General features: G+C 37.5%; 1 protein-coding gene across 17 annotated transcripts in view; it reads right to left on the reverse strand.

Annotated features, from left to right (window-relative positions):
- Nucleotides 1-2,300: 2,300 nt before the first annotated feature.
- The window catches only part of HDAC9 (histone deacetylase 9), a 972,671-nt gene continuing 958,790 nt past the window's right edge, over nucleotides 2,301-16,181 (reverse strand). For 16 of the 17 annotated variants that reach the window (XM_070470395.1, XM_020901439.2, XM_070470453.1 and 13 more), the window contains 2 exons: nucleotides 15,815-15,962; nucleotides 2,301-2,837 (listed from right to left, as the gene is read on the reverse strand). In XM_070470395.1, the coding sequence (XP_070326496.1) occupies nucleotides 2,798-2,837; nucleotides 15,815-15,962 (188 nt within the window). In that variant the 3' untranslated portion in view covers nucleotides 2,301-2,797. Of the gene's footprint in view, nucleotides 2,838-13,542; nucleotides 15,733-15,814; nucleotides 15,963-16,181 lie in introns of those variants that run through there. The other variant, XM_070470391.1, reaches the window with a different exon arrangement.

Genomic DNA, 16,181 nt, shown 5'->3' on the forward strand with positions numbered 1-16,181 from the left:
ATTATAAGATTGTGAGAAAGCCTATGTGATTACCCTTCAAAGCAGGGAATAGGAGGAGACATATTATTGATAATGCTTACAGAAGAGTTTTTCTAACAGCCTCTTACTGGGAATTCTTGTGAGCAATAAAAATGAAATGTATAAGTGAATAAAACTATACCAAGTGAAACTACCTGTTTTAAAAAATGCTGTTCTAAAAAAAATAAAAATAAATAAATTAAAAATGCTGTTCTGTTTCAAAAGAAGTACTGATACTCTCCAAAAGCCTCCATTCTGTTCCTGAGGGCTACACACCATCTTGTAATGGTACAATCAAAAAGCACTGGCATTTGGTTCTTTCAACTACATTCAGCTGTGATTAATCCTCTCCATAGTTTATCTGCCTCTCTGTGTCTCCTGAAGACTCTTAACTGCAACCAACTGGGTACTGTATCATGTGGAAGGATGTATGATTAACTCATTAATGTTTAAGATTTTAAATCTTAAAAACCATGGTGATGTGCTAGTGATTTGGCTTTATCAGACTGATGGCTGTGCATAATGTTTAAGGTAAAATTATTGTAGGGAACTCCAGTAAATTAGTATGTTTGCATTATAGCATTTCATTTTCTTATTCAAAGTCTAAAAAAAATATCTGGCAGGACTGAGAGGAATAATAGAGATTTGTAATTACAAAGTTGATTTTAAAAAGTCACAATTATGTTTCCAATTACAATATGATATAGCTTTCCTTTTTAAAGGGAGGAGGAATGTGTTGTTTTTTTTTTAAACCTTTGGTTTCTTTAAGTAAATCTCCTCAAGCAATTACAGCAAAAATAGCAAGAGCTAGAAAATATGATTGGCATGAATTTCTCTAAAAATATCATGAAAAAAAATTCATTACTATTGTGAGTCTAGATTGACCTTACCCTTATGCAATGAAAGTAATTTTTAACTAATACTGAGTTACATTCCATTTCAGATTTCCTATTTCAAAGAGTGTCTCAAATTTCTAAGATGTTAAACCAAGTATCGAGCCATTTTTGTATATGTAATAAAAGTCTTTAAAATTAAAATGGTAATCCTAAGAAAACCAAATGCATGAAAAATATGGTCTGACTGTATAACAAAAGGGAGTTATATAATTCTACTTGAGTGAAATCTTTCATCTTTGATTTACAGGTTGGAGTCCTCTTTAACTAAAACCATATTGTTCCATATCTTTCATATCATGGCCTTCCCTAAAACCTTGTTTTAATTAAGGTTTCTTTCAGATTTTTGAATAAAAGCATGACAATCTTCACTTATGGCTTTAATATATCCTTTGAGTTAGGAAAATATATTTTAAAAAATCAACTCTTTTGAAAGCGTCATCAGATATTAAATACTGTGAGGTATTCCACATCAATGTCTTTAGGTGTTTGAGTTACACATTGAAATAGAATAAGGGGAGGTAGGGGGATAACCTACTTATATTTAACAAGTTGCTTTTAATCTCAGAAATAAATGTCCTTTATTCTTCGCCTCTGACACTAAGGCAGCATGTGTAAAGGTTCAGTTTGTGTTGTGTGTTTTTCACATGAAGGCACAACTTGAAGGCTAACTCAATTCTAGGTGACTTCAGATAGGCAATGCCTTCATTAACACGTTTCAAAGGTCTGGAAAACTCAGTAACATTGCTTGAGCCATATTTACCCTCAATCGTTTTACAGCTAAAAGAATACATCAGACTAAGCAACTGTGTTAACCTGGGAAGTAAAAAAATAAAATAAACTAAGTTCACAAAGCTCCTGAGTAATTGGGGAGATTGTGGGTAATCCTCACCTTTTTTTTTTTAATAGGAAGGAAGGATGAAAGGCAAGAAGAAAGGAAGTGATGGAAGACTAAAATAAAAGTAAGAGAAGTTCTTGATAGATTTGGAACAAATTAAGATGGCCTCTGAAAAGACACACACTTTTTCAAAGACAGTGAAAATACTCCGTGGAACATATGCTCAGAGCTACCGTCCTCGGAGCCCGGGACGTGGAGCGGGGGTAGGGGCAGGGGGTTGGCAGGACGGAGCCATCGTCCCAAATGAACTGCAGAGTTCCTGTGCCGGAACTCAGGGAGGGATGCTAGGGAAGCGGCATGACTGCTCAGAAAATTACATACAGTGTGTGCCGTTCTTTTGCCACTGGACTTTGCGATACTGCGTGTTTTATTCCCCTGAAAAAAGCCTCATCTCCGTTCCTCCATGTTGGACTCTTACTAGCAAGAGTTGAACCATGTGTTAAAACAAAGGCCAAAAACAAACACAACAGAACAAAACAAGCCGCGTGATCTGTCGGGAACTGCTGTCCGTTCATAGCTGAAAGCAAATCCTGTAAACAATTTAAGACTGTCTGACAAAAAATTACCCAATAAAAAACTGATCAGAATGTCAGGAATGAGTATTTTTCAGGTTTTGCCCAAAATTTCACTGGCTGTCACAGCATCTGTAATTAACAGTATCTAATGCTGTGTTGCATGTTTCTGGGCCTGGGAGTGGGTTGCCCAGCATATTAAAAGCATGCTGGAAGCAGTTTCTTCCAGTCGTGGTTTACTGTAACTTTAGAATCACAGCGGTTACTTTTAAGGAATCCTTAATGCCCTTTCAAGTCCATCCAAAGAACAAGTGAAGCTGCTGTTCAGAATTCTGTGCCCAGTGTTTATGTTCCATCGAATCTGTGCCACCCAGGCAGCAGACAAGACATGTCTGAAGGTGCTGGGGTGGTGGGGGGTACACAATGATGTCACACACAGGAAATATCGGGGTGGGGGCTGGGGAGGCCTTGGCCCTTCAGAGGGCTGGCTCCTCTTCCATAGGCTCACCAGCAGTTCTGTAAAAATAAACAGGCAATCAGAACACAGCATAAGAGTACACAATGACATTGTAGATTTTCATGCATAATCAAAGCTGATTTTTCAGCTCTCTCTGATGTTTATTTGTGTTATTCAGTTATCCATAAATAGAGTTTCTTTCCTAGGAAGTATAAACAAATGTCAAGTGGAAAAACATTTTCGATCCAAGCAATCATTGGAAATGTTCCTGTTTATATTAAAACATGTCAGAATATTTTATAACTCTAGATTCCAAAATGTACATGTTTTGTGTCTCGTACAGTCCAATAATTTATTGAAAAAATTAACGACATTTTATTTTAGGAGCAATTGCAGTGATTTCCTATGGAACCAGTTTGCTAACGAGAGCAAAGGACCTAGCTAGCTTCTGGGGGAGACTCACCAGGGTTCTGGTTTTTGCTTCTGTTCTTTCATAACTGGATTGGCTGCCTGCCGGAGGCATTTCAAATCAAATTCTGAATTTGATTAGCAAATCACTGCTACAGACCCAACGTTTTTACAAGAAATGCACTATCATAGTGTGTAAATAGTTTTTATTCGGCATCATCTGTGGGGTGTTCTGCTCCGGCAAAACCAAAACTAATTGCTTGAAAATTTATACTTGAGATTTAGCTTTAATTTACTAACACTCTGAGGGTGTTTCAAGGCAAACTTTTAGAATGATTTTTAATTTAGTCAAAAGGACAAACTGTAGCCGGAATCCAAATATATGAGGGAGCTGGGTTGCTGGGGGAAGAATGTTGGGGTCTGAGATGTCAGGAGAACGGAGTATGCGTCTGAGCTCTGCAGTCTGCTAAGAGTGCAACTGCTAATGTTGTAACTATACTTCTGGGAGGCTGTGGTTTCATGTTTAAAACCCTGAGGAAGAAAGATGTTCCTTACAGAATTAGTGAAGGTTAAAAAAGGAAGTAAAATTGACTTCTAAACAATATACACTATGAGACAGTAGTTACTTAATACTTTGGATTTGTCCCTTCATCATCTAACATAAGCATAAAATTGTGTTGAATGGTACAGAGTTATGCCTATGCTACCATAAGGAAGCACAATAATTGGATGGCAGTTCTCTCTCGATGGTGGAATAACAGGTAGATGGTTTTAATTTTCTTTTGCATACTGTGTATCTAATTGCCAATATTCTGTAATGCATTACTTTCATATTAGAATGTTTGTTAATGAAGGCAAATGAACAATATAGATGTGTTGTTTTATACATATAAAGAAAAAAAGATTTCTATATGTATCAATAAAGTAGCTGCCATTTTAATTTAGCATTTTAAAAATAAATTTAAAACATTGAAAGATTTTATCCATGGAACAGTAAAAAAATTTTAATGCATCCACAAAAGAATGAGAAATGTTAGGTATTCATTATTATTTAAAAAGGATATCCAAATGAGTCTATGTGGAATACTTAGAAAAATTCTTAGAGAAATTATAGCCTGTCCAAGAGTGTATTGGATAAGGAGGTTGTGAGAAAGTGTTTAGAGCTGCTATATAATGTAAAGAGTTTTTAAATGAGTCATAAGTCATCCTATAGTAAAATCTTTCCAAAGTAAAATTAGTAGCATTCCCAGAAGAAAATTTTTAAATTAAGGAAAACAGTTAAGTAAGCTAATTTATTCATAAACATGTGAACATATTTACATTTGAGAATACATGGATTATATAGGTATATAATCCTCAAATCAGATACTCCAATAAAGACTGAACTTTTATGTTATTTCCAAGCTTTATTGAGATACACAGTTTGATGATTACAAGTTTAAGGCAATGTGATGATTTGATACACATATATATTATGAAATGTTTACCATAATAATACAGCCTTCACCTCCTATAATTACCATTTTTGTTGCTATGGTGAGAACATTAAGAATACTAGCAAATTGTGAGTGTACAATATAGCATTGTTAGCTGTAAGTCATCATGCTGTATATCAGATCCCCAAGCAGTTAGACATCTTATAACTGGAAGCTTCCACATTCTGACCAGCATTGTCCCATTTTCCTTATCTCCCAGCCCTTGGTAACTTTCAGCCTACTATGAGTTTAACATTTCTTCCAGTTTTATTGAAAAGTAACTGACATACCTCACTGTGTAAGTTTAAGGTGTACAGCACGATAGTTTGGTTGACACATATAGTGAAATTATCATCACAGAAGTTAAGGTAATATCCATCACCTCATACAGAGTTCAGTGTTTTTTTGATTTCATATATAAGTGAGATCATACAGCATTTATCTTTCTCTGTCTTATATTACTCAGCATAATGCTCTCAAGTTTCACCCATGTTGAACCATTTTTTATGGCTGAATAATATTCTATTTTATGTATACACCACATTTCCTTATCTTGGCTATTTTAAATAAGCCTGCAATGAACATTAGAATACAGAGGTCCTTTCACTTTGAGCCATTTACATTTAAAATAATTATTCATAGTTAATAACTTAGTACCACTATATAGTTTTCTTGCTGTTTTGTACTTTATTTTTTTCATCTCTTGATGCCTTCCTTTAAAATGGATGATTTTTCCATAGTGGTATGCTTTAATTCCTTTCTCTTTATCTACTATAGGTTCTTGCTTTGCAGTTAACCTGAGGCTTACTTGAAACATTTTATAGATATAACAGTCTAATTTTAACCTGTTAATAACTTTGATTGCATATAAAACATATACTTTCACTCCTCCTCTCTCTAGTTTGTTTTTGATGTCATGATTTATACTTTGATACTGTGTATCCATTAATAAATTACTATGGCTACTTAAAATATTTTTGTACTTTAGCCTTTAAGTAGAGTTGTGTTTAACACATCACCATATTAGAGTATTCTGAATCTGACTATACACTTAGCTTAACCAGTGTGTTGTATATTTTCATATGATTTCATGTTAGTAATTATTGTACTGTCTTTTCAGTGTGAAGAACTCTCTTTCAGCACTTCTTGAAAGAAAAGTCTTGTGGTGATGAACTAGCTCAACTTTCTTCTTTTTGTTCGGGAAAGTCTATCTCCCCTTAATTTCTATGGACAACTTTGGCAGGTAAAGTCTTCTGGTTGGCAGTTTTTTTTTTTTCTTTCTTTCAGCACTTTGAATACATCACCCCACTCACTCCCATGGATGAAGGGTCTCACCACAGGGGTGAGCATGCAGTAGAGGTTTGTGATGCGAGCCAGGCTGGGCGTGTGCAGGTACACAGCTGGAGGAGCGAGCACGAGTTGAGATTCAGGCCAGTAACGAGAGACAGGGCTGAAAGCTGAAAGCCCAGAGGCCTCTGGGGGGCCTGACTGTCAGCATGGACATCCTTGATTGCAGGTCTTGCTAGATGCACACGCAGCCGTGAAGGCTGGTAATGGGGGGCAGGCTGAGAGCATGGACGTGCACAGGTTGGCACCCTGCTCTTGTGCAGCCTCAGAGGCTGGGACTGGCCACTGGGAAGGGTCCCAGGCTGTGTGTGTGGTGGGGAGGGATGGAGGAGAAACTCAGGCAATTGATGACCATGGAGGTGAAAGCCAGTGAGGGGCAAACCTCAGTGGAGAAATCTGCAGGGAGTTGAAAGAGACTGTACTGGGCACTGGTTTCTTCCGTGGTGGAAGCAGCGGGGCTCCTTGGAGCTATGGTTGCTCCCACTGCAGGACTGGACCTGGTAGTCCCCCCGCCCTCCTCCTCTGTTCCTAGTCATCTCCATACATCTCAGCTTTGCTCATCTCTGGGCGAAGTGAAACTGAACTGGGTCTTTCCTGCAGTGTCCCAGAAAGCTAGGGAAGCCAGTCACCCTATTCTCCCTTTGTTGGTGAGGGAAACTTCTCCTTCCTGGCGCTGAGCAATGCCAGCCTGGAGGACGGGATGACACAGACAAAATGAAGCTCTTTTGTCCAGTTATTCTCAGGTTTTTTGTTCTACTCTGTTGCGGATGTTTCTAAGGTGGACACCTACGCCCTCCCAGGGCTGTTTCTGTTCATGGAGAGCAGTCTAATTATTGATCTCTGTGGGGGTGGGGTGGGGACAGAGGCTCAGTTCTTCTGTCGTCTTAGTGACAATACTCCTTCCATCTGAATTTTCCTACTTCTAACCCAAAGCCACACCAACATGATCTTTCCCCCACATCTAGCACTTAATTATAGCAGGAATTTCAGAGACTGTGGTGAGTAGATAATGTCTCAGGGGTCAAAGAAGTAAAGAAAACATATCTGCCTTAGGTGGAAGATCTGTGCATTCTCCAGGCATTCAGCCTAGACTCTGAGGAGGTAAGCAAAGTGTCTTCAGCACAAACCATTCACTGCAGAATGAAGCTGCTTTCGTTAAAACATGAAGACTTTGAGGTACAATATAAAAAGCTTGCCATCAAGATACTTCTCTTCACTATCCTCTCTTCAAAGTCATTTTAATTAACCACTTTTGGGAAAATAGTTAATTTACATTCTAATGAAATGAATCTCAACCAGCCAAATCTCTGTGTCTTGAAACACAGAAGTAGTATCAGTAGCATAGCAAGTTGGAAAATATCCTGGATTTCAAGGCAGATGCCATGTGTTGAGGGTCCCAGCTCTCCCATTTTCTAAAATTTACCTGTAAGTCATGGTCTCTTTAAAACTGAAATAATAATCTCTGATCTGCTCTCTGGGTGTTCTCATATCCATAGCTCTCAATGGACACAGTATTATTGTTGCCTAATCCCTGTTACATGTCTGCATATGCTTTTAAGTTAAGAAATCACCTTCATTAAACACTTAGAAAGTGAACTGGTTAAAGATGACCCTTAAATGTCTGTTTTTGGTACTCTGGAAATGTGGGGGCTCTCCACTTTATTCTTCTATGGAAAGATACCAAGTTTACCTTGATTAACAGAAACACAGTTGTGGTAAGAGAGGGGTGAAAGGGAGAGATGAATCTTCAGTATGGGGATTTAATTCCATTTGCAATTGGGTGAGGTGGAGATACAGGAAAGTCACGAATAACTGTAAAATATAACCTTCAAAGATAAATTTTTGTATAATAGTTCAGCTGGCTGAAAGACATAAACTTCTACAACAGTAAGTAGAAGTGAACACAGACAGTCCTCTATTGATGAAGGCCAAAGACTTCATACATTATGTGAAAGATTAGTTTAGGCCAGCAAGCATAGTAGTTAATTTACAAAAATAAAAAGCATAAAGAATTTGAGACAAGATATAGCATAAATTTAAATTCTTGTATTTTTCCTTAAAGGGGTATTTAGTTTCCTATGATTTTTAAAGCAGCATTTGTTAATTTATATTAATGTTATTTTTAAGACACATTTCCTCTTGGTTTACTGATTTAATTTAATCCCTGTACTTTCCTGTTCCTCCTCCAAGGTAAGCAATCTAATTCTTGTTATGTATATTGTTCTGTTCATAGGATTCCTTAAAGTTATATATTATTGTTTTATGGACATATATTTTCACTTTATGTAAATTTTATCATTTGTTGTGTAATTTTCTGAGTACACTTATTATATAAACATCACTGTATGCAGTTATGGTTATCTAGTCTGTAGCAGCCAAGTGATACATGGCATCTTCTTGATGTGTAACGTTCACATTTTGACCTTTGTTCTTCCAATAATGGACACTGGGTTTGATGATTCCCTTCTGCCTTTCATGAAGAAGCTGTATTCTTAGTACATGTGCTGTAATTACCCTGGATGAGAATGTTTTCAATATACATTTCTAGGAGCAAGATTACCAGGTTATTTGCTTTGTGTTGACTAAAAATGGTAGTAAACTGCTTTCCCGAATGCTGCCATAGTTTACTGTGAGAGGTCCAAAGCCTCAAATCTCCACCAATGCTGGCACACTCCTCAGAGTACTGAAACTTTCAGTGATTAAAGAAATAATTATATTGAGTATCCGTGATACACCCCTGCCTCTGTTCTATGTCCGAGAGGTATGGGGGAGATGTAGTACTGATAGAACAGAAGGACGGGATCTAATTTTGGTATCGACAGTCAGTGAAAATTCTCCAAGAAGAGGAAGTGATATGTGATCTGAACTTTAAAGACAATGTAAAGGCCAGTGAAGGGTCAGTGAGAAGAGAAATAAGACAAGCTAAGTACTCCAATCACAAGGGAGAGTGTGTGCCAAGAAGGCCTGATATGGACATGAATATAGCTTTTGTGAGAAAATTTGAAAGCACAAGGTACTATCACTACACACCCACCAGAAAGGCTAAAATAATAAGGACCCGTTATACACGTGCAGGTGAGGATATAAGACAAATGTAACTGTCTTTCATTGCTGGTGGGAGAGGAAAATGGCACAAAGTAAAAACCTATACAAAAGTTTCATAAAGACTTAGGTTTCTCAGAAAGTTAAAAAAAATTACCATATAATCCAGGAATTCCACTTCTGGGTATATAATCAAAATAATTCAAAATCAGATCTTGAAGAGATAGACTACATACTTAAATTCATTGAAGAATTATTCACAATGGCCAGAGGTGGAAGCAACACTGTCAGATGAATCGATAAAGGAAATGTGGTATGTACCTACAATGAGTTATTACTCAGCCATAAAAAAAGGTAGACATTTTGTCATATGCTACAACAGGGATAATAAACCTTGACAACTTTATGCTAAGTAAAGTAAGCCAGGCACAAAAAGGAAAATACTGCATGATTCACATATGATATATCTAAAGTAGTCAAATTCTTAGAATGGTGGTTACCACGAGCTAGGCCAAGGGGAAAAGGAAATTTGTTTAATAGGTATAGAGTTTTAGTTTTGCAAGATAAAGTTCTAGAGATACGTTACACAACAATGGGCATAACAGTTAATACTACTGTACTGTATACTTTAAATGGTTCAAATAGTAAATGTTATGTGTTTTTTCCATATTAACAAAACAACTTCACAGCAGCTTTATTCACAACAGTCCCTAGTTGGCAGAATATCTGAAAAGATATTTTTCCAAAGAAGATATATATTTAATAGATGACCAACAGGTACAGGAAAAGATGTTCAACATCACTAATCATCAGGGAGATGCAAATCAAAACCAGGTATTTAATCTATTTCAAAGGTGGCAAGACCACACAATGGAAGAAAGACAGTCTTTCCAATAAGTGGTGCTGGGAAAACTAGACAGACAGGTACATGTAAAAGAATGAAATTAAAGTACTCTATAACACTATGTACAAAATAAACACAAAATGGATTAAAGACCTGAATGTAGGACCAAGTACTGTAAAACTCTTTGGGATCGACATGTAAACACTGCTATATTTAAAATAGATAACCAACAAGAATCTACGTACAGCACAGGGAACTCTGCTCAGGAGTCTGTAATAACCTAAGTGAGAAAATAACTTGAAAAAGAATAGATACATGTATATACTCTGCTGTGCATCTGAAATTAACACAACATTGTGAATCAACCATAGTCCAGTGTAAAATAAAACTTTAAAAAACTAGGTGGCTTGCTCAAGCTATTGTTTCTATCTTGGATGCCTCTGTTCTTATATACTAGGTGAAATCCTCCATTTTTCTACCCTAGCTCAGCTGTCCTGCCTCTGTGGTTTGTTCTGCAGTTCTTGGCCTATGTTAAGTCTTCTTTTATCCTGTAGCTCAGTCTATCAAATGACTTATCATTTACTGTAGTTGGTTATGTTTATGTTTGATCCTGTGGTAGAAACAATGATAGCGCCCACCAAGATGTCCTAGTCTCTGGAAACTGTGGATATGTCTCCTTGCATAGCAACACTGACTTTAGTAAATATGGCAAGATTAAGGGCCTTGAGACAGAGAGATGATCTGGGTGGATCCACTCTAGGATCTTACAAGCAGAGAGACTTCCCTGCTTTTGAGCCAGCTTTTTTCCTCCTTCATTAGAGAGAGATGATGATGACGACGGCAGAAGGGTCAGAGAGATGTGAAGTTGCTGCCTTTGAAGACAGAGGAAGGAGGGGTCATGAGCCAAGGAGTGCAGGAGCCTCTAGAAACTGGGAAAGGCAAGGAAACAGTCTCGTCCCTTGGAGCCTCTAACATGGAACAACACTTGGCCAGCCTCTATACTTTAACCCAGAAACTTGTCACTCTTCTGACCTTTTTGTCATTTTGAGCCACTAGGTCTGTAGTAATATTTTCTTTAAGATAGTAAGAGAAAATTAATACAATCTCCAAATATGTGAAAATTTTGAAGACTCCATGGAAACTCTATGACCCTCACTCCCAAAACTCTGTCCGGCATGTAGAAGATAATCAGAAAATGTTTAAATGAACCAGATGTTCTCCCTCCTCCTGCTGCAGGTCACAGAATAATCCTGTCATTTGTCAGCATCATTCTCATATCCCCTTCACCTCACCCAAGACAATCCCTTTCTCCATTCAGACACTTTGCTTTCCCTTTCCTGTCTCTATCATGTTTCCTCAGTTAATCCATCTCTATGGTATGAATACTAAGGATTCTGGTTAGCCACCATATCTGAAAAATGGATACTGTCAATGGTACTATGGAAGAAAAACATAAAACACACAAACCACACATTTTGAAAACTAATAGAAAGATAAAAACATTGATTCCCTCAGAAAATAGTAAATAGAGACAATAAGACAAAGAAAGGTCACATATCACTACGAATTGTCATTACCATTTTAACAATGTTTTGTCATCTGTCTTGAACTCATTCATTATGTATTTATTACCTACAATGTATTGGGCATTGTAACAATTCTCAAGTCAGCTAATCACAAGATTAGTTAACTGAATCAATTTATTGCTTAGTGATTATCAATCTCTTATTTTTAATGACTACACTACTGATTTAACCTATGAACATATTAAATGTTAAACTTCCAGATGCCCAGGGACATTCTATTTCTAATATTGTAGGTCACTAGATGGTGAACAATATATTAAGGGAGGGAAAAAATAAAGCGAACTGAAGCAGCAGGAAAATGATAGAAAAATAATAAAAGTCAACCTTAATATTGAGTACTTACCATGTGTCAAGTGTTAAGTTCTTAAGATGAATTATCTTATTTCATCCTCAAAACCCTATGAAATTTTCCCTTCATTTTAAAAACAAGGAAAGTAAAGCCCAGAGAGATAATAACTGTTGATCAGGCACATGCTGCTTAATTTGGAGATGGGATTTGAACCTAGGGAAGATCCCCTGGAGGAGGGCATGGCGACCCACTCCAGTATTCTTGCCTCAAGAACCCCGTGGACAGAGGAGCCTGGCAAGCTAGAGTCCACGGGGTTGCAAAGTCAGACAGCGGAAGTCACTGAGCACGCACAAAGCTGATTCCAGAGTCACACTCTGCTCTTCCTCCGTAGTGGCAAGCAGATAACAGTGAAGAAGCATACAGTTTCTTTTTTTCAAATTAAACACTTATTCGTAAAGAAACTCAAACACACTGGATTTATTCCCTAAGAGCTCACACATGTCCCAAGAACACACTTTTAGGCACTGAACACAGAGAAAAATGATGGTCCCAGGAGGAGGACAGGAAGGTAAGAAGGATATATTGTCCTTTCTTTTACCAGGAGCTGCCTAATCTCAGCCCACTTTTCAACTAACGAATTGTTGACACTGGATGAAAATTAAGAATAAAATTAACACTGGAATGTTTGCCTGGCTAGATAAATCAAGTGCTCAAAACAGTGGTATCATAGAGGAAAATCAGAAACCTGAATAACTGGTGCAACATCTAGCTTCCAGAAACCCTGAAGAGACAATCCCAAAACATGGAAAACAAAGTTGTATTTCTATTAGACATAAATGTGTATTTAATAGGTCTCTATTTCTATATAAATCTCCAGATAGAGGAAAATGGGGTTATCAAGTCCTTGCCACTACTGATAAGCTACTGAAAGCCAAAGCAGATGATACTTAGAAGTTTCCAACTTATTATACTTCTAAAAAATATCCATGAGATAGTTGCTCAAAAAACAGAATGACAAGATTCAAAATGACACATTTTCCCATGCTTATTATGTATAATATAATGACTTGAGATCATCTCTTTCATGAGAAAAATTGACAGAAGTTGAAGATGAAATGATGAAGTTCCAGTGTGACTGAATGGGCTTCCCTGGTAGCTCAGCTGTGTGACTGACACTATAATCAATAAACTGACATTTGAAAACCTAACTTTGTTTTGATTAAAAAACAGTCAGAAAATCCAGAGTGTAAATATGCTCCCAGTAACTTAGGGGTTGATCATTCTGAAGTCTTAGTTGCCAGAGAGAACTTTTTCTTGATTTTCAACAGGGCCTGAACTGGTATCCAAGAGTAAACCTCAGTACTGCACTGGTCTTTTCAAAGTAGAAGCATTTGAGACATACCTGACCAATGCAAACTATCATCTTTTAAAGGTGCAGTCCCCTGACAAACGTGAAAAAAGCTAAGCTCACAGTCTTCTCTCCCAAACGAAATGTTCTGTGTGACCAGTCCTATTTCACATTCTTTGAACATATATGTTAGTTCCACTTAGGTTACTTTTGTCCTGTTGTTTTTTGCTGACCCACCACCAGTCATTTCCTTCCTGCTCAAGTCCTTTGCCACCTGAAAGTTATGTTTTGAAAACTATACTTCAGTCAACCATCCCCAAAATGAATCCCCAGCCTTTTTCTAATATTTTATTATTCATGATCCAACACTTTGCACTGTGTTGTCATCTCCCCACATCCACCGCCCACCCCCCCCCCAAAAATGAACAAAAAATACTTACAATGGTTCCTAGCCAGGAGCATTTTATCCTTTATTCACTAGTGGTAAATGAGTCAGATATGAGTTGGCCAGGAAAAGAGCTGCTTTACCCAAAATCTTAGTGCAAAATGAGTCATCTCACTCCAAACACCAATATATTCTCCAAAATAACTGGCAAGAAATTTCCTATAAAAAGAATCTTGCCTTCACCCTTTTCCATCCATTTAGTTCTGATTTTTCTAATTTTTCAATTTCCTGTGTACTTACAACACTGCATTCATAACAAAGGCCCAAGAACATTTCTACTTCTTTACCTCATTGTGAAAGCCATTTTTTTCCTATATCAAGTAGGAGGACAATTCCGATAGCATTCCTGTGAAAAGAATAAATGCTCTGTGGCTTTCAAGGGTTTTCCCTGTCTGACTCTCTGTGATGAAATTCATACATGGTTCAACAGAAATGCAAAAGCCAGTTCTAGAAGAATTTTTCTTTTTCACTGCTGAAAAAGTGAGTTCAAAGCCACAAAAAATATTTCAAGCAAAACCGTTTTCCTTCCCACAAGAAAAATCAATCAAAATAGATACAATCTGTTTAAAACTGATGATAAAGAAACATGAATTCAAGCCACAAACTTCAGCTTTGCTCCCCTGTACATCAAAACTTTCACATTACCCCCCATTCTTTCTCTGCCATCAGATGAAGCTTAAAAATCACTGTGAACTGAAGTCAGGGTCAAGTCCCTGTGGTTTATCAGGAGTCAAGCATGCTATGTACCTGAGGATAAACAAGCATGCTTATAGAGCAATTCCTCCAAAGTCCTGAGATTTTTATATTACATGGGGCTCACAACAGGACTGACCATTCTTAATTATTCTAAGCTCTGCAATTTAACGGGAGAAATGACTTAATTCACTTCACTCAGGCTAGAATTTAGCTTTGCTTCTCTATATTAAATGAATTCTGAAGAATAGCTATGCTCCTTTTACATCCAACACTAACAGATGTTAGTTTCCTTAGTTTTACAGCCCTCAAATGACAGACAACTAACTGTATTTGGCCTTGGGAATAACTACAACACCTCTGAATTATGAACTTGGTTTGGTTCTTAGCTGGGAACAGCAGGGGGTTAGTTCATATTATCAGATGTAAAATAAGTTTTCCCTTATGCTCCAGATACCCATATGAAGATGCCTTTTTAAGTGGCTGTAGTAAGAAAAAACAATTACACAAAAATGAAATCTATTATTCAATGTATCTCCTGCTCTTTATGGACAAAGCAAGATGTTAAATACATTAAACTCTGAATACCCAGTAAAAGCAAGAAAGCTAAAACTGTTCGAATTTGTGCATTCTTGGGAAAACTGCCAACCTATGTACTAGTAGCAGGATCTGTGTAATTAACGGTGATGTTATTGACGGAGGGAGTTCAATTTCACTCTCAGAAGCAATTTACAAGTGCAAGCTGGCAGAGCTTTAGTAAAGCCTCACCTAGTCATCTTTAAACTGAAGAAATGTGACTCTGAAGTCATCCGCGGAGAGCACCGTTACTTTTCGTACATTTGTGGGGTTTTGGTCTTAGTACATGTGAAAAAAATCCTGAATGTAGCCTGGTCTGTTGAACACCAAAATGTACATACATTTCTTAAAAGGAGAAGCAATCTTAGGTCACCATTTTTTTTCCCTGAAAGGTATTCATATGAAGACTTATTAAAATCAACTCCTTCATATCATAAAGTAAAATAATATCAGACCCAAGTCCACACATTCCTTTACACACATTCCTATCTCCTTGGGAGGTAACTTTTCTCTTCATCCAGTAGTTGTATGTCATGGACAGTCATAGAAGGTTACCCAGTTGACAAGCCATACCTCCAGCTTCTGCTCTCCTTAATATCAGTAGTTTCAGAAATATGAGAAAAAGAAAAATAGTATCTTGAAAAACAGAGATAACTAAGGAAAAAAGTCCATAAGAAGCTTTTTCCATAATGATCTGCACTAGATTATCCACCAAGGAGTGATTTTTCTCACCATCTATCTCATCCCTCTATATCTCTGTGAACGGCAACCACATGCTCCAGCTCTGTGCTTCTTGCGGAGAATGAAACATCAATTCCTGAGAGCCGACAGCATGCGCTGTGGCCTCCATGGCTTCTGAGAAGACAGGTGGTGAAAGTGGAGGAGTCAGGTGAAGAAGCGCCTGGAGAGAGGTTCACGAGCGCTAATGATGAGCCTGGATGTAACCGGAAGTAGTGACCCCCCTCCCCATGTTGGATTCATACCTGTTGTCCTCTTGAGCAAAGGGCTGTTCGACATCCACTGTCAGGGAGGCCAGGGCAGAAACAGTCTCTGTCTCCTCTTGCAGCTGAGCCCCAGCCAGAGCACAGCCCCTTGGTGTCGCCGCCATCCTTAGCGACTTCCAGTATTTGCCTAAGAAAACAAAACAAATGTTAAAAAAGTATTTATCAGAATACTTGTATAGGTCCAACTCAGAGTAGCTGTTAAGTTAAAATTCAGAGTGTTATAAAAAAAATTCACAAGTTATACGCAGTTGTAATTTGATTTCTTAACTTTATGATTAAGTGTTTTTCTCAGCCTAGAATGCCAAGTTGTGAAGGGTTCATATTCCCAAGCCTGAGTCTCTCCCTT

This window comes from Odocoileus virginianus, chromosome 1 (assembly GCF_023699985.2).
Source record: "Odocoileus virginianus isolate 20LAN1187 ecotype Illinois chromosome 1, Ovbor_1.2, whole genome shotgun sequence".
Classification (NCBI taxonomy): Eukaryota; Metazoa; Chordata; class Mammalia; order Artiodactyla; family Cervidae; genus Odocoileus; species Odocoileus virginianus.